The 23674-nt window shown below is 32.1% G+C and overlaps 1 protein-coding gene across 1 annotated transcript; it reads right to left on the bottom strand.

Moving 5' to 3' along the window:
* Window positions 1–4959: 4959 nt before the first annotated feature.
* Window positions 4960–22632, bottom strand: LOC128163305 (uncharacterized). The gene is made up of 3 exons (XM_052826864.1): window positions 21672–22632; window positions 11848–12507; window positions 4960–6857 (listed from the first exon to the last, which is right to left on the bottom strand). The coding sequence occupies exons 1-3, from the start codon at window positions 22630–22632 to the stop codon at window positions 5143–5145; spliced, it is 3336 nt and encodes a 1111-aa protein (XP_052682824.1). The 3' UTR covers window positions 4960–5142.
* Between the last annotated feature and the right edge of the window lie 1042 nt (window positions 22633–23674).

Raw genomic sequence — 23674 nt, 5'->3', positions numbered from 1 at the left:
ACTACATTTTCCTATGTAAACTTTCAACCCCCATTGTGACCTTATCCTACCCTCGAGAATCATGACGTGAACATGCAAATTTAAATTACACTACCTGAGGGTCTTTCCACACAAGTTTTAGCTTTTCTGACAAAATGATTTTATGATTTTTAAATTAGATCAACAGATTTTAAAAAAATTCTTAATAGGATGTGTCCCTTCATTTAACAAACAGGAATCCACTTCATCCAATGATAAATTATGTAAAGTTTGGTTAGAATTGGCCCACTGGTTATGGTTATGAATACAAACATGTGAAAAGTTTACAGAGAAATAGAGGGACGCCAGACAAAAGGTGCATGATCAGAAAAGTTCACTTGAGCTTTCAGCTCAGATCATCTATAATGTAGATGACATATTAAACTGTGCACCCGCAGTCCTTCCCTCCATTAAATATTTATGTCAGAGTTTCAATAAACTGGCACTTGGATATTTTGGAAAGAGGGATAACTCAAATTTACTTAATTATTTTTTTCTCTTGAGCATATATGACAATTCAATTTTCAATGGTTTACGCCATCAACGTCTCCGGTTTGCAGTTAGTGTGAAGGTCAAACCGGTTCAAATACTGGCGCCAGATAGCTCAGCTGGTAGAACATCTGACAAGAGATTCGGGGGGGGGGGGGGTGAACCCATGTCTTGTTCATGATTATTTCTCCCATCCTGTTATATTGGTATACATTTTCCCAGGTAATTACTTAAAATCAAGTTAATATTGAGATCTTTCCAAATTGAATGATCCATACAACTTTAGTCGACTCGTATGAAAGATGCAACTCAACTGCCTTTTAAAAAAAACTATGTTCAACACATTCCAAGTTATTGAAATTTAATAATTATTCAGAATGAAAATTAACTATCATAATGTTTTGGTAAAATTTGTTCTTTTCAGAGCTTTTCTGATCACTTTTTATCCAGCATCCATCTTTCCATCTGTCTGTCTCTAAATTTTTATTTACGTTTTCAACTTCTTCTCAAGAATCACTGGGTCGATTTCAATTAAACTTGGGTGAAGAGGATTCATGTTTATTAAAATGAATGGCCACACCCTCTATTGAAAGGACTTGGACACGATTTGAGATAAAAAAATTTATTTTTATTTTTTATGTTTAAAATGGTGTACTAGTGCATTTTAAATGATTGACCGAAATATTGAATGTTAAAGTCAATTTACATGTGAGATACACAGGTAAAAATTGATTATTATGTTAACAAAGCTCGAGTCTTATAGTTGTTTACAAAATATGTAATGTAGAGAATTACCATTTCTTAGACAAAATGACATGTAAAAAAATTCGAATTAATTCAATATCTTCATAAATACTATTATCAACAAAAGAAAGATACATTTAATTGAAACTTACACCAATACAACACATATGTAAAAAAAGACAATATTCGAGCTTTGTTTACAAAACAAAGAATAATTAATTATGAACACCGTATCTTGCTTAAAACTTGATATTTGACCTTCAAATTTTGACATAGCACTATAAACTTCTATATGTATTAGTATAAATATTGAAAATAGAAAAATAAAATTTGAAAATATGAAGTCAAATCGTGACCAAGTCCTTTTAAGGAAGATAATTAAAAATCATTGAAATTTTTTTTGGTATTTTTTAACAAATTAAAAAGAAAACAATTTGGCTAGAAAAGCTGGGGACAATTTTTACAGGATCTATTTTGTATATGACTCCATAAATTTGATTTTATTATGTTTATTGTTGCTCAGGTGAGCAATGTGGCCCATGGGCCTTTTGTTTAGACAATGAATGAGGTATGCAGTATTCCCTTCCCAATTTGATATTGAATATACGATTGAACAATTATTCAGAAACAGCAGGGGATCTAAGATCTTTCATTTTTGAGGCTTGTCTTTCTTTACTTCATGTAAAGATAACTTGATTTTACTTTCATCAGTCCTTGAATACCGTTATTGCAGAGTTGCTTAGAGTCTTCAATTGATAATGCATAAATAAACAATTATAAGTATTTGATACAAACAATTTATAAACATATATAACAAATAACTTAAGGTAAGTAAATTATATTAGGTAATGCAACACTGTAATGATTAAATTTAATCTGTTTACATTCTAGATATGTATAAACAAGTTTTATTTTTGTTCAGTTTATAAATTGAACATTTTAATCTGCAGACATGTATAAATGGATGCAATACATTCAATGAATAAAAACATTCCGCTTTCACTTATCACATGTACACAAAACAACCCGTCTGTTTACACAAGTTATATCAATATACAATCAGTTTGTTTACATCTGTAATACAAGAGTATATGTTACAAAGGCTCATTTAATTGTCACATTTATAATCACGACCACACTAACTATGTTGACAGTAACACATAAACTAATTCAATATCTTCATAGATACTATTATCAACAAAAGAAAGATACATTTGATTGAAACTTACGCCGATACAACACATATGTAAGAAATGACAGTATTCGAGCTTTGTTTACAAAACAAAGAATTATGAACTCTGTATCTGGAAAAATAAAATTTCAAAAATTTTCAAGGGACATGATCACGATTTTTGTCAAAAATTATTTTTCCGATTTTAAAGATTACAATGATTCAGTAAGGCATTTCTTATAGGCAACCAAAATTTGAGTGTCATTCGTTGAGTTATAAGCAAGTTACAGAGCTTGCAATTCTTTGCTATGTAAACAAAGCTTTTAAACAAAGCTTAATTTGTTTCCATTTTGAATGTTGAAGTGAAAATTCCACGTTTAGATCTAAAATGAATGTGTTAAACGTAAGGAACTTTTTTATTCAATATTATTCGCTTAATTAATTGAATTGACTTGCTGAAGACTTGAGAAAAACCTTACACATCTGAGTACACTGTATATATACATGTCAAGTGCTTCATCACCTCAGGTCATGATTTTCATGGTTTTCGGGTTTTCGGGTTTTAAGGATTGAGTAAATTTCCCAAACAAAATTGTGTGATGATTCACATTAAAACAAAATAAAGATTTTTCGTCTTTAGTTTTGTTTTCAAACAAAAAACGAATATTACTTCTATTAAATATAAAATGCTGATTTAATTATTAAGTAACATGTTTCCCGTTAATTGATTGTCTAAATACTGCCTTGAAATTGGACATTGAAAAATTGTGGAATTTTCCTTAAAACTGTACAACTAGCAGTGATTTAGTATTTTTTTAATTCAGTGTATCAGTGCTACTGTCATATTAAGCAATCTTCCCTTACTCGAGATTTAATTTTGTAATTTTTATAAAATATGTGTAAAACATGATCTCAGTATTTTTTCACTGAATTTGTAAATTGAAATGCGAGTGTATATTATATTAATTTTTTCGGGGGGGGGGGGGGGGTAATAAACTTACCAGTAACTTTTAAAGGGTCATAGTTGAGTTTAAATGAGAAACAAAGCGTTCTTCAAAGTCTAAACAATTTTAAAGAATCAACACTATGTCAAGATTCTCGCATATAAGAAATTCCATATATGTAAACATTTGTGTTTTTGAGAATAATCTAAATTCTTTTTCTTAGTAAATCTTGACACCCTTCTCTCCCAAAGTTGCCCACCCTATGGTAAACTCTGATGATTGTGATTTTGATGAATTGGAATCTACATTATCTGAAATAGCTTTCACTATAGTTCCAGCGTGTTTAGGCAAATGTTTTAGAAGAAAATTTTAAAAGATTTTTTTACTACATTTTCCTATGTAAAAATGAGGTGAGTGGGGCCACAATTGGGGGGGAGGGTGTCAACTTTCTATTTAGGAATATATAGGGGATAATCTTATAAAAATAATCTCCTAAAACGCAATTTGCTTAGAAAAGCTGTAACTTTAGGCAGTACAGATAGTGTACATTAAAATTTGTCGAAAACAAAATCTTCAAGAGTAGTGTTGGGCCACATGTAGTGGGGTCCAATTTTACAATGGAAAACATATAATTATTCATAAAAACTCCAAAGCTATCTTATTTGGTTTTACTTATTTGTATTCATTTTGACATACACGTATATTATTGATTTTTTAAAATTGTTTAGACTCTGGCCCCTAGACAATTTTTGGGCCTCACAAGGGGTTCAAAGTTTGATGTACATGTATGTTTTTAATTTAAATATAATCCATATATAAAGAGTTGATTTAGATATTCTCGAGAACTACATTGCTCATCATATGATATGACTGTAAAATCATCCTGTTACAAAGGGGCTTAATAATAAAAATAAAAATACCCAGGGAATTAATATCTTTTTATTCAAGATCTATTGAACTACATTATCTTGTCCATCTATTTTGTTTATGATTTCATAAAGCTGATTTTATTATGTCTATTGTCACTCAGGGTAGCGATGTGGCCCATGGGCCTCTTGTTAGGAAAAGAAATACATGTACATGTATGAGGTATGTAGTGCAAAATATTCCCTTCCTTCACTAATTTGATATTGCATATACACTTTAATTGTTTTGACATCAGAGGGATTGAGCAAAGTAATTAACTCAAAAACAGTAGAGGATCTAAGATATTTCATTTGGGGCTTGTATTTTTTAACTTCAAGTAAAGATAACTTGATTTTATTATCACGAAATCAGTTCTTTACTACTGGTATTGCACCAAGTTGCTTAGAGTCTACACTTGATAATGGAACAATTTACAATTCTAAATATATACATGTATTTGATATAAACAATTTATATATATACAATATTATACAACAAATATTTACAAACCTACACTCACACATACACTTTAATGGTATGTAAATCTTATTAAGTAATGCAACATTGTGGTATTTAAATTCAATCTGTTTACATTTTAAATAACTTTAAACAAATTTCGTTTAGCAGATGTAAATTTTCAATCTGCAGATCTTTATAAATGAATAAAATACATTTAATGAATAAGGTAAACTCATTTTATTTACATGTATAACATGTACACAAAACAATCGGTCTGTTTACACCAGTTATATGAATATACCATCAGTTTGTTTATATCTCTGTTATACAAGAGTATATCTTATATAGGTTCATAAAATATTCACATTTGTCATCACCACAACAGTAACTATGATGACATAAACACATTGTTTATTTGTAATATTGTATTTTCTTCACTTTGCCTGTGAATAGCTCGGCCACAAAGAGGTTGTCCATATAGTCCACACATAAACCCCATGGAGTCTGTAATTGACAATTGTCAATGTAGCGGAGGAACTGTCCGTCCTGGTCCAGAATGTGGATGCAGTTGTTGCTGTCTGCTATTAAGATGCGACTCTGACTGTCTGTGGTGATGTCCCGTGGACATCCCCAGGTAGTACTAGAAGTATTACCAGTGTATGTAAACCGGAGTTTCCCCGCGTTGTTAACCACCACTACTGAACGGGTGTCATAATCTGTAACACAGATATCTAGGTTTCTGTTTTCACAGATGAATTTAGGGATACCTGTTGAATAGAGAGGTTGTCCTTTGTCATTGTATTGAATACTTTGTTTCTCTGTGGAGCCAATGTAACGTACAACTTTTGTTTGTTTATCATTATTACTGTTTACGACAACCAGGAGGTCACCAGAGGAGGTACAACAGAAACGTAGAGGTCTCCACCCATGTAGTCTGATCACTGTCTGTATCTGTGTATTCTTTATTATGTTTAAAGTTCTATCTCTGTCATCAGAATAAACTAGATCCCCACTCCTTGTCACTGCAATGTCCTCTGGCCTGTTCCCCGACTTTGTTTGGACTGACTTCACTAGTTCGCCCTGAAGGTTGTAGAGTCTCATAATATTGTCTTTACCACATGTCCAAATTTCTCCATCATTCTGACATGACACACTGTATAATCGATTACCACGTATAAACGCTGTTTTTATCGTTGTGATGACCCGTGGTACATCAATGAGCAGTCTGTCTGGGGGAGAGGACTCGGCATCAGGAGAATCCATTGTGTAGTCATGTTCTTCTGTTTTGATAGATAATGCTGACAGACAACCAAACTGTTGATAAAGCTGTTCTTTGTTTATTTTCTCAGGGGTAAATTTTGGTAAGGTAGCTGTGAGTTTAGGAGGCAATCTTCTCAATTCATCATTCCTGGAGTTATAGGCAGAGATGTGACTGACATCATTTGAGTTTAGTAACTTCTTCAGATCAGCAATACTCTGTTTGATTTCAAAAATAGTGCGGGTGATTTCATTTTCCTGTTTATTTAGTACAGTCAGATATTTGGAGTCCATTTGATCAAGATCTGATTTCAGTTTGTTGATCATGGTGTCTATTTCTCTGCGCAAGTCCTCTTCATGTTTCTCAATAGCTTTTGTCAGTTTCTTGGAGTTTTCATTCAGATCAGCTTTCATAACTGGGATAATAGATGCAATCTCCTCATATTTAGGGTAGATGGATTTCTCTAGTTCTTGTAAATCTCTCAGTATGATTTCTTTTTGGTTTTCTAGTGTTTCCACCACGTCAATAAATTCATGACCTTTGTGTTCTTTAGAAGAAACACACTTTACACAAATAGGAATGTCGCATTGTTTACAGAAAAGTTCACATATTTTTGAGGAATGGTTTTGACATTTCGTAGTTGAACCCCGCTTTTTAAATGGCACCACTTTGTGTTCTGTGGATTCGTCTGAGAGGTGCTCCCCCACACAGGCTTTACACAGATGTATGTGACAAATGTCACAGTACAAAGGAGGGACCGGAGTCTCACACAGATGGCACCGTAACACATCTTGGGCCCAATTACCCTTGGGGTCCATGCTGAAACACCTTAATTGAATTTTGAATAAGTATCTGGAAGAAAATAAAAGTTAAAATTATTTAACCGTATATTGCAGTTTACTCTTTTATTCAAGGAAAAATACCATGGAATCTTACTGCAGTAGAGTTGTACGTAAATCAGTTCACGTTCTTGGCCACATGCACTTAATTTTGTGATAAAAGTTCGTATGTAGTTTAATAGTATCATTTTTTATCATAATAAAAGTATTATTATAGTATCGGTTATTCAACAAACTTCATTGCCGAAACAAGTGCCCTGTGTTCTAGGCCTAGATTATGACCTGGTTACGCAACATTTAGTTTGTACGTTTATCATTATGTTAGGGTTATATTTAACAAACGACAGTTTTCTGCGATAAATTATCTACAAATACTTGCTACATGTTGTGCCCTCCTTCTTCGTGAACAAATGACAAATATGTACAAATCAACATGACGATCTTTGTATGTTTACTTTACCAAAACGTGATTGAGTTCACGCCTCCTTTAGAATCAAAGTACTGAAAGTACTGAAAGCGATTAGCATGCTTGTTGGAAAAGTAGTGGTTATGTACAAAATTAAAAAAAAAAATACCCAGACTAACCAATATACATGTATTCTCCTTCCTGGAGTACCATTGTGTGGGTTTTTTCTTCTCAAATTTCATTAAAAATTTGTATTTATTAGTCAGGCTTCGGGTTTATCCGAGTTCATATTATTCATATTTTTATTCATTGCTAGGATGTATATGTAAGATTTAACACAGGTTTTATAAATTTTGAACTCGCATCGGCCCAAGTATATCATAACATTTGGGATAGGTATACATGTTTTTAGTTTAATTGATTGGAATCAATAATAAGAATATTATTTGAGGAAACAAATCTGCTTCACAAAAAATTCTATTTTTGAAATCTACGAATTTATGACACGGTTACCTTACTATATCACGGGTCACTAACGGGTGTGTATATATATATATATATATATATATATATATATATATATTTATATATATATATATATATATATATATATATATATATATATATATATATATATATATATATATATATATATATATATATATATATATATATATATATATATATATATATATATATATATTGTAGCTAAAATGGTAAAACCAATCGATCAGAAATAGTGTTTTAAACGAATTAGTTCGTATGTTACCATAGGGTAAATTTTTTTTATTATAAACAGCACTTATGTATTGCCATTTACGCGAAGTCTGTAGAATCACGGTGAAAACGTACAGAAGCCAGAATTGATGTCGTCGATTACCATTATAATGTTTTAATTTAGTTTTGTACACTGGACCTAAAACATGACATAAAACAATCGTACAAACGTGACTGCAAAACCGATTATTGGCGTGTTTTGGTATTCCTATAAACTGAATCAGCTAAACAATGAAACAGACGCCATACACATTTCTTACCAGTGTCAAATCTACTCACCACATATATAAAGCATTAATGCATACTATACAGTATGTGTTTGAACACAATTATTCTTATAGTTCAGGGTTTTTAAAAAAAAAAAATCAATCTCTGTATGCAAAGGTGGACTAGCATTCTAGTTCAATATCTTTGCTTTGCATTATAATAAAAACGTGTTGTAAGCCTTCATTTATTATGTTTTAGTATATGGTATCATTTTATGGTTAAATTTGTACACAGGTGATTCGAATTACTCAAAACTAAAAGAAAATGACAATAAAATGTTGAAAATGTTTCTATTTGTTTTCTATTGTTGCTGAATTTTTATAGAATATGTTCCAGGGTCATGAAAGAATTTGAATCAAGTATGTAGTACGACATCAGTTGAACTTGTTTAAGTGTAGAAAAGATTATAATGGTTAAAGAAGTTTGAAATATTTAATCAAAAACATTTTCAAAACTATTGATTTTATAACACCGATGCACTTTAAAATAAAATAAAGTATTCACTATTGTCCGTAAAACGTGGAAATAAATTGCATAGTGTTTCAATGTATTTGTAGTTTTTTTTTCATTCTGTTGCTTTGGATAAGAGAATAAAGGTGGCTTGAGACACGTTTAATTAAAGGGGATGAAAGTATATCAAAAAGTACTCTTTGTTATGAAATTTGTAAATACTAAGATGTAGTTTTTACTATAACACGCAAAGAAGATGGGTGGATAAGGCGTGTAAAATGCCCATACGCGGTCGGGCAGGCTACTGAAAAATTAAAGTATCAATAAATCTGATGGGTTTTTTTAAATCATTGAAAACAATATATATTTGATTTTTAACCTATAAGTATGTTCAATATTTGGAATATGTTGACTCAAACAGGCGTGTACGTATCAAAACCTGCAAATACTGTCATTTCTATAACTTCAGGGCATTTTCTTTTATAGAGTGGGTCTGTGCTCCATATTTTTCTCATAGTCTAATCAAGGTCTATTGGAAAACAAGCCGATTTTAATCAACAAAAACGTGGAGAGATGACCCACTATACATTAAAAATATCATGTTGTGTCCCAACAATTGGACGTTTTGAAAAAAATAATACAAGTCCGGTAGTTCGTGGCTTTAGTCACACATAATATTTAAAAAGCCCACTTTGTTGTGTCTGAAATGGCTCAGTGGTTAGAGGATCTGGCATAAGCTAACCTTATATATCTAGTGTTTTTATGTTACGGGTTCAATACCACCAAAATTTCCGGCAATATTTTTTTTCTTATTTTTTGTTATATATATTAAAAACTGAATATAGTTAGAAAGTTTCCTTTAAAAAGTTTTATTATAATATATTTAAATAGATTTAATTGGGAAAAAATAAATTCAAAATTGTATTTAACTTAAAACTTGAAGATAAATAAATTCTGTTTCAACATACTGGTTGGACTACGTTGTATGTCAATGTTTTAACAAAATTGAGTGCAATGTATTTATGAATAAAATTTATTAACTGTTTGTTAAGGATCCTCGACACCCCATGACTTTTACTTTAAATGACAGTACGTTACAACATGGCGATTTGAACATATTGAGAAATATTTGGGGACTATCTCTGTGGCGCAATGGGTGTAGCTTCCGTCTACCAACCTGCAGGTCCCGAATGGGAATACTGCAGGGTTTTTACATTTTTATGAAGAGCGGTAAAATTTAAAAAGTTGATTCTCCCTAAAATTGAAAGTTTTTGTGGTCATTTTCAAATCGAACACTTGCTAAAAATCCATATCTTGAAGTAATTTAGAAAAATGGGCTTGTATGCAGAACTTTTCCCAGGTGTGTGAAGGACCCTTAAAATATCAAAAACATAAAATCTTACATAAAATATATTTTGGTACATTTCATTGTTTATGGAAATAGATATTAATCTCTTGATATTACAAACATTTTATCAATAAAGTATACAGTTCTCATTTATATGAATGTATTCCATTAAATACATTTTATATAATATATCAATAAACATGTTTATGGTAGTATGGGACACCTCCATATTGTAACGTTCTTCCTATCAAAATAAGTAATAAAACTAGGTATGGTTTTATAATTTTTTTCTTTTCAAAAATTGTTACCAGCGTATTGTAATTGGTTTGATCCTTAACTACGAACCTTAGAGTCATGATTTGTGCTTGGGGTTTTATAATTTTACCTTTCAAAATGTTTTAAAACATACCTTTTGGTCAAATATTGTTAAATTTAAGAATTGTAAGCCGATGAAAGTTTTTTAAATTATAATGTATTTTCGTTCGCATTAATACTGACAGATCCACCATATACCATCTTAAATTACAAATATGTGTTAAGGTAATCATTTTATCGATTTAATTTGGTAATATTTTTCTTTTAAAAATAATACTTGTAATAAAAACATTCACATTCTTTAAAATCAACAAACACATTTCCATCAGAAGACATGCATAGACATTAATTGTGTAAACACATTTAATTACTTAATCAACAATACGATAATTGGATTTTATAAGCATTTATTTAATATGATAAAAGGTTTTATTCATTTACACAAACAATATGTTCATATACAGTCAGTTTATCTACAGAAACAATGCATACTTATTTCAGTCATTTTTTGTCGTGCATACATGTAACAGATTTAGTTTTACTTTACACTCCTTTGCTCACTGTTTTACATAAGCTTTAGTTAATACTGTTTAGATACTTTCTTTTCTTTATTTTACCCGTTCCCGATTCTGCAACAATGAGGTTGCCTCGGGTGTCAACACATAAGGCCCATGGACTCTTTAAATCACTGTTGTCAATGAAGCAGAGGAACTGTCCGTCCTGATCAAGGATGTGGATATGGTGGTTGTCACGGTCTGCTCTCAGGATCCGACCCTGGCTGTCTGTTGTGATGCCGCGAGAGCCAAATGATCTCTTGGTAGTAGAAGAAAGACTTGTATAGGTAAACCGTAGTTTCCCAGCCTGATTGACCACCACTAATGTACGCAATCCAACATCTGACACACAGATATTTCGGTTCCTGTTCTCACAGATGTGTTTATAGGTTATATTTATACGAGATGAATAGAGATTCTCCTTTGTCATTATATTGAATACTTTGTTTTTCTGTGGATCCAGAGTAACGCGCAACTTTTGTTTGTTTGTTATCGTCACTGACCATGAAAACCAGGAGGTCATCAGAGGAGGTACTACAAACACTGCGGGGTCTCCATCCCCGTAGTCTGTATCTGTGTATTCTTCACTATGTTCACAGTTCTTTTAATCTCATTTATATAAACTAGATCTCCACTCATTGTGACTGATATGTCCCGGGCCGACTCTCCTGGCATGGTTTCGACTGACTTCACTAGTGTTCCCTGCAGGTTGTACAGCCTCATTATTTTTCTTCCGTAAGTTATCAAAATATCTTCATTACTCATACATATGCATGACACAGAGCTTAATTGATTAGGATTTCCATACTCATTTTTTATTTCAGTGATGATCCATGGTTTATCAATGAGAGATCTGTCCAGGAGAGAGGACCCAGCATCGGGAAACTCCATTGTGTTTCCATGTTCTTCTATTGTAATAGACAATGCCGAAAAAGAACCAAACTGTTGATAAAGCTGTTCCTTGTTCATTTTCGCAGGATTAAAACTTGGTAAGGTAACTATGAGTTTAGGAGGCAATCTTCTGAAATCAACATTTCTGTATTTGTAGGCAGAGACGAGACTGACATCACTTGAGTTTAGTAACTTCTTCAGATCAGCAATGATCTGTTTGATTTCAGAAATGATGGCTGTGATTTCACCTTCCTCCTTATTTAGTGCAGCCAGATATTTGGAGTCCATTTCATCAAGATCTGATTTTAGTTTCTTGATCATGGTGTCTATTTCTCGATGCAAGTCTTCTCCATGTTTGTCAATAGCTTTTTTTAAATTCTGAGAGTTTTTATTCAGATCAGCTCTCTGTCTTGGGATAATAGCAGCAATCTCGAAATATTTAGGATAAATGAACTTCTCAGGGCCTTGTAAATCTTTGAGTATGATTTCTTTTTGGTTCTTTAGTTTTTCCACAATGTCAATAAATCCATGACATTTGTATTCTTTAGAAGAAACACACTGTACACAAATAGGAATGTTGCATTGTTCACAGTAAAGTTCACATATTTTTGAAGAGTGTTTTTGACATTTCGTAGTAGATCCCCGTTTTTCAAACAACACCACTTTGTGTTCTGTGGATTTGTTGAATCGATGTTTCCCCAAACATGGGCTACACAGATATATTTCGCAAATGTCACAGTACAAACACTCAGCAGGGGGGACCGAGGTCTCACGAGATCACACCGTAACACATCCTGGGCACTATGCCGTAGGTCCATGCTTATAGACATCTTGCCGGGATTTTAAAAAAAGAAATCTAAAAAAAAAAATTTTCAATATATTTTAGCGTATGTCGGTTTTCCACGTTAATTTTTTTATACTAAATTCACGTAGAAGAAAATTAAATTAGAAATTGTAAGTAAATTGGTTCGCATTCCTACTTTTAGGCAGAATTTGGTTTTATCTACCTTTAAAGACTAAACGGCAGATTTAAATATAATAATTTAAATACAAATACCTACTACTTTGTGTGGTCTTTTTCCTCATGAACAGATTTCAAATCTGTGCAAATCAACAGGTGATCCTTGTATTTTGACGTTTTGGTATAGTGTCACCTTCACGTGCTTTAGGTGACACCCCCTTTATCTCTGATTTGGAAAGTAATGCGTCGTAAACTATGATAATATATCATTCATACTCTAAAAACATTATGACTGGGTAAACAATGTGAAAATATATATTAACTATAACCTTAAATTTTTACAAATTAAATTATTTATATATGCAATTTGTTATAACCTTGCAGCTCATGGTTTAATTTATAATTTTTTAAATAGATACAAATGTATAAACATGAATATTTTTTCCTATTTTAGTTTTTTTTTAATGTTAAAGTAAAACTTTCAAATTTAGACCTAAAATGAATGTGTTTGAGAGAGAGAGAGAGAGAGAGAGAGAGAGAGAGAGAGAGAGAGAGAGAGAGAGAGAGAGAGAGAGAGAGAGTTCCCAGATCGAGGCCATTCGGCAAAAACCGGCCGATTCCGTAACCTACGAGGTACGAATGGGCCAAGGTGTGCCGGGTGCATGGGATCGAGGCATCTATTGCAATGTGAATAACATTTAAGTTGTCTGATAAGATGAAGAAAGGACCTTTACATTACTTTGTTTTTTATTTCGTTTTCCAGGATTTGGCTGCAGAGAGGACATCCAATTACCTTGATATTACGATAGAGCAGGCATTGCAGCATAAGACTCGGGTAAAAGAACGAGGGACTGTGGCTATTTTTGTCCCCCCCATAACTTTTAACTATAGTCATAACTCAACAACAACATCAACAAAATAAAACCCCAAGTAAATTGGACTAAAGGTAAACACCAAAGATGAAATGAGTAGAAATTGGTCAAATTCCTGAAAGTTTGTGGAAAAAACTTCAAGTAGTTAGAGGTTTTGAATAAAAAGATCACTTGATACGTATGCTTTAGAGCACATTTACTTAAAGCAACTAACCGTTGTTTGGTCACACAATGTGACAGTATACATGTATTTTTTCTTTAGTCTTGTTCTGTTCTTAGCATTTCTTTTTTCTAACATGCCTGTAAAGTTTATCTGTTTAAAGGAGAGCTGGTTTGAGGGGGTGGTGACCTGTAAAAAGAATGACACTCTGTAAGTGGTGATAGAAAAGACTATCAAAAGGGAAGTAATCTATTATATTTAGATACACTAAACTCTTATCTTTTTTAGACTTTCTTAATCTCTTAAAAGGAAAAAACTCTCTACACAGATATGGCAAAATATACAATTTTTGATACAAAAATTTGGATTATTTCTCTATTAAATGATTTTCATAACACGAATAAAACATATCATATACTCAGTATCTGAAAATCTAAAGAAGATCTAATGGTTAATTGAAAGAACGGGGAGCTTTGAACACTTTGAAGTGTTCATAATTAGTACCAGGCATCCCCTATATTGCGCAAGGGCATTCGTACTAAATGGCAATGTTTTAAGTATTGAAACTTGAAATGGCAGTGAATCTAGATTGGACGGGGTTGTATGTAGGGATGTTGATATGGACTTTTGATGATTTGTTCCTGTTTTTTGGTCAGGTTCACCGTCTGATTTTGGTTGATTATGAACAGAGGATGTTTGGTGTTTGACTCTGTCAGACATCTTGAATTATCTCAAATTGAAACAATTTGATGATTTATTTAGGTGCTATTTATTAACATGATCAATGTAGATTCTTGGTAAAAATTTATCAATTGAAAATGTAATGTAAAACTGAAGACAATGAATATTTCAAATGAAGTAATTGAATAATATGATAGATGTTGAAAAATTAACAAATATTTTACATTAGCGAGCGATCATAGTATACAAAAAGTGCTTTTCTTATTTAGGTGATTTTGTGTCAAAAAGTCCTGATTAAAATATAGAACTTTGCTCGAAGGAAGAAAACAATACATGCAACCAGCGATGCCAATAAGAACTGGATGATGGCCATGCATGGCTCCCCAATATCTCTATCAAATAGAGGCCAGTCACTTGGATACCATGATCCCCTTTAAGGGTTTCCTTCGTTCTGATGGAGGAGTGATCAGGCAGGGGGTGGGAGGGGTATCATCTGGAAACTTTACCATCTAACAGCTCGGGCCAAGAGAGAACGGCATCATTTATTTATCAGGCATTACAGGAAATTAAAGGACTGTGCTTTCTGTTCCCAGCGTTACTTGGATTTTATAACAAGTCGCTAGACACCATCACCAAGAATCAGAAATGTCTCTGATTTGATTAGCAGTTGACATGGCAACTCTTCATTCATTTAAATTTAAAATGTATACTCACCAAAAAAAGCGTATTTTTTTCACAAGAAAATTAGATACATGTGCATTCAAGCATATGGTCATTTCTTTATTGCATTTAAAATATGTTCAAATTAGAAAAAGGTTTTTTTTATTTTCAGATTAAGACTGTTTAGTGTAAAACGAGAAATGTTTATGTATATTGGGCATTTTAATAAGTATCTAAGCCTGGTATGTGCATCTTCTACCTCTTTAAATATAGAGAGATTTGAATTAGGAAAAAATATGAACGTGTCTGATTCTTATATCAGCATATAGTTTGCTTGTACTATTCATATTTTGTTGTTTATAATTATTCCAGTTGACATCATCTGTTCAAAGTGTGTTCATTTGTAAAGCGTTTCATACCAAGAGAGAATGTAGCCATACCATTGTTTGTTGATGAATGTTATCTTGTTCTTTTTGGCTTACAAACAAGACTGTCAGACAGATCTTGTTACAGTGTTTTTGATTGAATGAATGTGATTGTTAGCCTTATTTTGATTGAATGACACATAATAAGCAGTTTGATTGGCTGTTTCACATGTGACAAGTGCTGTGATATAATTTACAACAGTAGCATCATTTAGATAGTTGTAAACATTGTAAAGAAATTATATAGCTCAATTAATTGAATTGACCTGCTGAAGACTTGAGAAAAACCTTACACATCTGAGTACACTGTATATATACATGTCAAGTGCTTCATCACCTCAGGTCATGATTTTCATGGTTTTCGGGTTTTAAGGAAATGGGTAAATTTCCCAAATAAGGTTGTGTGATTGTCCAAAAAAAGATTCACATTAAAACAAAGTCAAGATTTCTCGTGTTTAATTTATTTTTTAAAACAAATATTGTTTCAATTATATAAAATGTTTGATATAGTTTTTAACTAAAATTTTTCGTATAATTGATTGTATAAATACTGCCTAAAAATTGAACATCAAAAAAGTGGAATTTTATTCAAAACTACAACTAGCAGCGATTTAAAAGAAATTGATGCATTGTGTCAGTGCTACTGTCATATTAAGGAATCTTCCCTTACTCATAATTTAATTTTGTTTTTAGTAAATATGTGTATAACATGATCTCAGTATTTTTTCACTTAATTTGTAAATTGAAATACTAGTGTATATCATTATTTATGGGATATTAATTTCTCCCTTGTTTTGGTATAAACTTACCAGTAACTTTTGAAGGGTCATAGTTGAAACAGTTTAAATGAGAAAAGATAATCTTTCTTGTTGCTTTTGGCCAAGGTTATACTGATTTTAAGAATTTCTTTTTGAAAAGCTTTATTTAAAACTATCACAAAATGGATGTTTCATTTGGGATGGGGGAAGGTAGAGATTATTCAAAGGTGAAACTATGCAACCCTCACTTGTATTTGATTTGTAATTAGCACAGTAAGTTTGTAAGTCTACTCTTTTTTCTTTTGATGTTTTATTTAAATGACGACTGTGGCACAATTTTCTTGTAATATTGTTGTTGCTGCTGGGTATGTTCAAAGACTTTCACTTCTTCTATTTTTAGAATAATTCCATTGTTATGTTTTCATCAAATGTTCATTATTTTTTCCTTGCACCAAGAGCTACATTTATTAAGTTACACAATTTGAAATTTAAATTTTTTTTTATTTTTGTGAAGTAAGAACAATTAAGGTTTCTAGAAAATGTTGATAAATAAAATTTGACAGATCTATAGCTAGGAAAATTCAGACATTTCTTCATTCATTTGAACTTCATTCACAATTTGTATACAAAGAAATTTGGTTCTTATGCAAGACAGAGAGGGAACGAAAGTCACAAATGGGGATTTGACAATTATTACTCAAGATTAAAATGTTGTAATGAAAGAAAATGACAATAAAATGTTGAGAACTCTTTCTTTGTAGTTTTTTGTGTTAAATTAAAAATGTAGGTTCAATGTCACCAAAGGTGTTGAAATCACTTTGGTACATCAGGTGATTCTTGTATTAAAAAAATCTTCGAAACATTTTGATCTTAGCTATTTTCAACCAATAGCTGTTTTTGGCATGCTACTTTAACCACAGATATTCTTTAAAAATTGAATAGCACGCACTGGAAGAGGAAATATTAATGTGCATGACACCTGAAAATGAATGATAAATATAAACAAATGATTTAGGGTCCAAACTATTGGTTCTGGGGGGGGGGGGGGGAGGGGGGGCAGTGATTAGGCACTGAGATACTTTATTTCGCTGTTAGAATATTTGCAAAGAGGAAGAACTCAGTTTTCATATTCTAACTGGAAGTTGTGAATTAAGGTATCCCCCTATTTGTCCCCAGCCGCAACGCGGTGCGGGGACATAGAAATGCCGGTCGTCCGTCCGTGTGTCCGTCCGTCACACTTTTTTGTAAGCGCTCTCATGCCTACAAATTTTGACGGATTTTCACTAAATTTATACCAAATGTATATACCACTATTACCTTGGTCAAGTTTGAAAATCAGCATTGGTCGATACTTTTTGTTGGAGTTAAGAGACTTTGACCGCAATTTTGACTCTGTTTCATCCAAAAATTGACCTTGTAAGCGCTCTCATGCCTACAAATTTTGACGGATTTTCATTAAATTTATACCAAATGTTTATACCACTATTACTTTGATCAAGTACGAAAATCGGCATTGGTCGATGGACTCGATACTAGTATACTGCTTGACCGGCGGGGGACCCAGGAATTCTATTCTTGTTTAATATGGCAATAAAACTGATAAATGCTGCAGCATTTGACCCAATGCGACGTGCATGAGAAGCAATACATTTAATTAGTTTTATTTGGCCCTGGCAAATAAAGAGGGGGTCACTCCTCTCCAAACCTTCGGTGATCAATGTTTTCTAAATAAATATAACCAGTTTTGTGGTTGTTCATTGATTTTATGATCTGTCAAATATAGCTAGAAAACTTCAAAAAGGCGTTTTAAAAACCTGCCAAACCCAGACCACCAGCTCAAGTCCCCATCTCTTCAACAAATCCCACACTGTACTGGTACTGTTATAGTGTATGTACAGTATGGTCAATCCTCTGTATAATTAAAAAAAAATTGGTTGCTTTTCTTTTAATGAAATCTAAATCAGCCTTAAATAATCAGTGCAATATAGTAGAATACTTACATTCACCAAGTATGATTCCCTTTATTTGTTACGAAAATTAATTGCAATCCTAGTTCTGTAAAACCTGACAAGACTAAAATGTACATGCACCGTTTATCGATTGGTTGTAAAGTTTATCTGACAAAGAAAAATCACGAACTACACGAAAAAATCATGATGCCAGACTCAAATTTTCCATAGAAGTCAATTTGGCTGTTTCGTAAGTAAAAGTAATTTAGTTAATTTTACTTAATACTGTTTACAATCAAGTTATCAAATTTTTACAAGAAAAAAGTAAATATATGTATTCGCAATACAATACTTTATTTGATGATGCGGGTTTACTGGTAGAGATCATTGACGAAAAAATTTACATAAGGCGCGTTATGTATTTTTTCTTCAACGTCGCCACCTTCATATCCCGCATATCATCATCTCACAAAAGAAAGGATTTTTTGTTTAAATAAATCCTGTATAAAAAGATTTTGTAATTTTTCTTCCAGAAATTCTTATATGTATCATTGAGTCTTATTTAGCAGGTTGATGTTAATATAGTCAAATCACATATTCAGCATTACAGTTCTGTTTATATACATAAGATAAAATAATACATAAAACCAATCGAACATTAAACTAATTCTGTGTACCAAGAATTGTCCAGAAGCCAAAGTCTAAACAATTTTAAAGAATCAACAATGTTTTAAAACGCTCGCATATAAGTCATTCCATATATATTAACATTTGAGTTTTTGAGAATAATCTAAATTCTTTTCCTTTGTAAATCTTGACACCCCCTTCCCCCAAAGTGGCCCACCCTATGGCAAACTCTCATGATTCTGATTTTGTTGAATTTGAATCTACACTATCTGAAAAGACTTTCACTAAAGTTCCAGTTTTTCTACGCAAATGTTTCTAGAAGAATATTTTAAAATATTTTTCACTTCATTTTCCTATGTAAATTTTCAACCCTCATTGTGACCTTATCCTGCCCTCGAGAATCATGACATGAACATGCAAGTTTAAATTACACTACCTGAGAATGTTTCCACACAAGTTTTAGCTTTTGTGACAAAATGGTTCTATGATTTTTTAAATTAAATCAACAGATTTTCAAAAATTTGTAATATGATGTGTCCCTTCATTGTAACAAACAGGAATCCACTTCATCTAATGATAATTTATGGAAAGTTTGGTTAAAATTGGCCCACTGGTTCTGGATATGAACACAAACATGTGAAAAGTTTACAGAGAAACAGACGGACGCCAGACAAAAAGTGCATAATCAGAAAAGTTCACTTGAGCTTTCAGTTCAGATGAGCTTATAATGTAGATAACATATTAAACTGTGCACCCGCAGTCCTCCCCTCCATTAACTATTTAAGTCAGAGTTTCAATAAACTAGCACTTGGATATTTTAAAGGGGTAACTCTATTTTACTTGGGGCACAGATTTGCACCCTTATCTTGTTTGTAATTATTTCTCCCATCCTGTTACATTAATTGGCATACATTTTTTCCAGGTAATTACTTTAAATCAAGTTATAATACTGAGACCTTTCCAAATTGAATTATCCATACAACTTTAGGTGACCCGTATGAAAGATGCAACTCAAATGCCTTTGTTTAAAAATTATGTTCAACACATTCCAAGTTATTATTATTCAAAATGAAAATTAACTATGTTTTGGTAAAAATATTTTCTTTAGCTCACCTAAACTGAAAGCTCAAGTGAGCTTTTCTGATCACTTTTTATCCAGCATCCACCTTTCTATCTGTCTGTCTGTAACTTTTTTACTTATACGTTTTCAACTTCTTAATTCTCAAGAACCACTGGTCCGATTTCAATTAAACTTGGGTGAAGAAGATTTATGTTTTATAAAATGAATGGCCACACCCTCTTTTAAAGGGACTTGCACACGATTTCACATCAACAATTTTATTTTTATTTTTCTTTGTATAAAATGGCTTTCTCGTGCATTTTAAATGATTGACCAAATATTGAATGATATAATATATATATAAAATATTGAAAGTCAAGTTACATGCGAGATACATAGGTAAGAATTGATTGTTATGTACATGTAAACTAAGCTCGAGTCGATCTTTTAGTTGTTTACCAAAAATGTAATGTAGAGAATTACCATTTCTTAGACAAAGTGAAATGTAAAATAAATTTAAACTAATTCATAAATACTATTATCAAAAAAAGAAAGATACATTTGATTGAAACTTACACCAATACAACACATGTAAAAAATGACAACATTCGAGCTTTGTTAACAAAACAAAGAACTATGGACTCCATATCTTGCTTATAACTTGATAATTGACTTTCAAATTTAAACTTCCATATTTATCAGTGTAAACATTGAAAATGGAAAAATAAAATTTGAAAATTTTTAAGTCAAATCGTGACCAAGTCCTTTTAAGGAAGATAATTAAAAATCATTGAAAATTTGTTTGTATTTTTCACAAATTTAAGAATATTTTCCAGAAAAGCTGGGGACCATTTTTTTACAGGATCTATTTTGTATATGACTCCATAAATTTGATTTCATTATGTCTATTGTTCCTGTGGTGAGCAATGTGGCCCATGGGCCTCTTGTTAAGAGAATGAATGAGGTATGCAGTGCAAAGTATTCCCTTCCTAATTTGATACATCTTCCCAAGTCAAGGGTTTCTGATCCGCTCTGTTTTACATAAACAGGGTTTATGTAGAGCGGAGGGGATCAGTAGCCCTTGATTTGATATTGTTTATACGATTGAACAATTATTCAGAAACGGCAGAGGATCTAAGATCTTTCATTTTTAAGGCTTGTCTTTCTTTACTTCATGTAAAGATAACTTGATTTTACTTTTATCAGTCCTTGAATACCGTTATTGCAGAGTTCCTTAGAGTCTTCACTTTACAATTTACAATTATAAGTATTTGATACAAACAATTTAAAAATATATATAACAAATAGCTATGGTATGTAAATCATATTAAGTAATGCAACACTGTGATGATTAAATTTAATCTGTTTACATTTTAGATATGTATAAACAAATTTAATTTTTGTTTAATTTATCAATTAAACAATTCAATCTACATACATGTAATATTAATAAGATACATTCAATGAATAAAACCATTTTACTTTCGCTTATCACGTTTACACAAAACAATCTGTCTGTTTACACAAGTTATATGAATATACACTCAGTTTGTTCATATCTGTAATACTAGAATATTTGTTACAAAGGCTCATTTAACTATCACATTTATAATCACCACCACACTAACTATGTTGACAGGAACACATGGTTTATTTGTAATATTGTATTTTCTTCACTTTGCTTGTGTATAACTCGGCCACAAAGAGGTTGTCCCTAGAGTCCACACATAAACCCCACGGAATCTGTAATTGGCAGTTGTCAATGTAGCGGATGAACTGGCCGTCCTGGTCCAGGATGTGGATGCAGTTGTTGCTGTCTGCTATTAGGATCCGACTTTGGTTGTCTGTAGTGATGTCGCGTGGAAATCGCATGGTAGCACTAGAGCTATTACCAGTGTAGGTAAAGCGAAGTTTCCCGGCCTGGTTGACCACCACTACTGCATAGGCCCAATAGTCTGACACACATATATCTAGGTTTCTGTTTTCACAGATGTATTTTGGGGTACTTGTTGAATAGAGAGGCTGTCCTTTGTCATTGTATTGAATACTTTGTTTCTCAATGGAGCCAAAGTAACGCACAACTTTTGTTTGTTTATTATTATCACTGATAACGACAACCAGGAGGTCACCAGAGGAGGTACTACAGACACCGAAAGGTCTCCATCCCTGTAGTCTGATCACTGTCTGTATCTGTGTATTCTTTATTATGTTTACAGTTCTATCATCTTTATCTGTATAAACTAGATCCCCACTCCTTGCCACTGCTATGTCCCGTGGATTGTTCCCTGACTTGGTTTGAACTGCCTTCACTAGTTTGCCTTGCAAGTTGTAGAGTCTCATCATTTTGTCATCACCACACGCCCAAATCTCGTCATCAATCTGACAGGACACATGGCGTAAACCATTTCCAAACTCAGTATTTATATCTGTGATGACCCGTGGTTCATTAATGAACTGTCTGTTCGGGGGAGAGGACTCAGCAGCCGTTGTGTATCCATGTTTGTCTGTTTTGATAGATAACGCTGACAGAGAACCAAACTGTTCATGAAGCTGTTCTTTGTTTATTTTCTCAGGGTTAAAACTTTCAAAGAAAATATGTTCCAGGGTCATGAAAGACTTTGAATCAAGTATGTAGTACGACATCAGTTGAATTTTTTTTTTAGTACAGAAAAGATGATAATGGTTAAAGAAGTTTGAAATATTTAATCTAACACTTTTTCAAAACCATTGATTTTATAACATTGATGCACTTTAAAATAGTAAAAACTAAGGTGTAGTTTTTACTATAACATGCAAATTTAGATTTCGTACATGTATAGGTACAATTATATATACTAAGACACCAACTCGTTATAAATTTAAAACTTGAAGATAAATAAATTCTGTTTTAACATACTGGTTGGACTACGTTGTATGTCAATGTTTTAACACAATTTTTAAAAGTGCAATATATATATGAATAAAAAATTTCAATTGTTAGTTAAGGATCCTCGACACCCCATGACTTTTACTTTAAATGACAGTACGTAACAACATGGCGATTTTAACGCATTGAGAAATATTTGGTGACTATCTCTATGGCGCAACCTGCAGGTCCCGAATTGGAATACTGCAGGGGTTTTTCATTTTTTATGAAGAGCGGTAAAATTTAAAAAGTTGAAATTGAAAGTTTTTTTGCACATTTTAAAGTCGAACACATGCTAAAAATCCATATCTTCAAGTAATTTAAAAAAATGGGCTTGTATGCAGAACTTTTCCCAGGTGTGTGAAGGACCCTTAAAATATCAAAGATATAAAATATTATATTTTGGTACAGTTCATTGTTTATTGAAATAGACATTAATCTCTTGATATTACAAACATTTTATCAATGAAGTATACAGTTCTCATTTCTATGAACGTTTTCTCTTAAATACATTTTGTATAATATATCAATAAACATCTTTATGGTAGTATGGGACACCTCCATATTGTAACGTTCTTCCTATCAAAATAAGTAATAGAACTCGGTATGGTTTTTAATTTTTTTCTTTTCAAAAATCGTTACCAGCGTATTGTAATTGGTTTGATCCTTAACTACGAACCTTTAAGTAGTGATTTGTGCTTGGGGTTTTATAATTTATACCTTTCAAAAATGTTTTAAAACATACCTTTTGGTCAAATATTGTTAAATTTGAGAATTCTA

Source organism: Crassostrea angulata, chromosome 9, assembly GCF_025612915.1.
Source record: "Crassostrea angulata isolate pt1a10 chromosome 9, ASM2561291v2, whole genome shotgun sequence".
Classification (NCBI taxonomy): domain Eukaryota; kingdom Metazoa; phylum Mollusca; class Bivalvia; order Ostreida; family Ostreidae; genus Magallana; species Magallana angulata.
This window is presented reverse-complemented; position numbering and strand designations above follow the sequence as displayed.

What these genes read in the sequence shown, in the direction of transcription:
- LOC128163305 (XM_052826864.1), bottom strand. Translation starts at nt 22,632, where the DNA reads ATGTCGTACTACATACTTGATTCAAAGTCTTTCATGACCCTGGAACAT. An exon ending in TGTGGCCGAGTTATACACAA is followed by an intron (nt 12,508 to 21,671) that starts GCAAAGTGAAGA and finishes ACAAATCCACAG; the next exon opens with AACACAAAGTGGTGTTGTTT. An exon ending in GTCTATTACAATAGAAGAAC is followed by an intron (nt 6,858 to 11,847) that starts ATGGAAACACAA and finishes AATAATTTTAAC; the next exon opens with TTTTATTTTCTTCCAGATAC.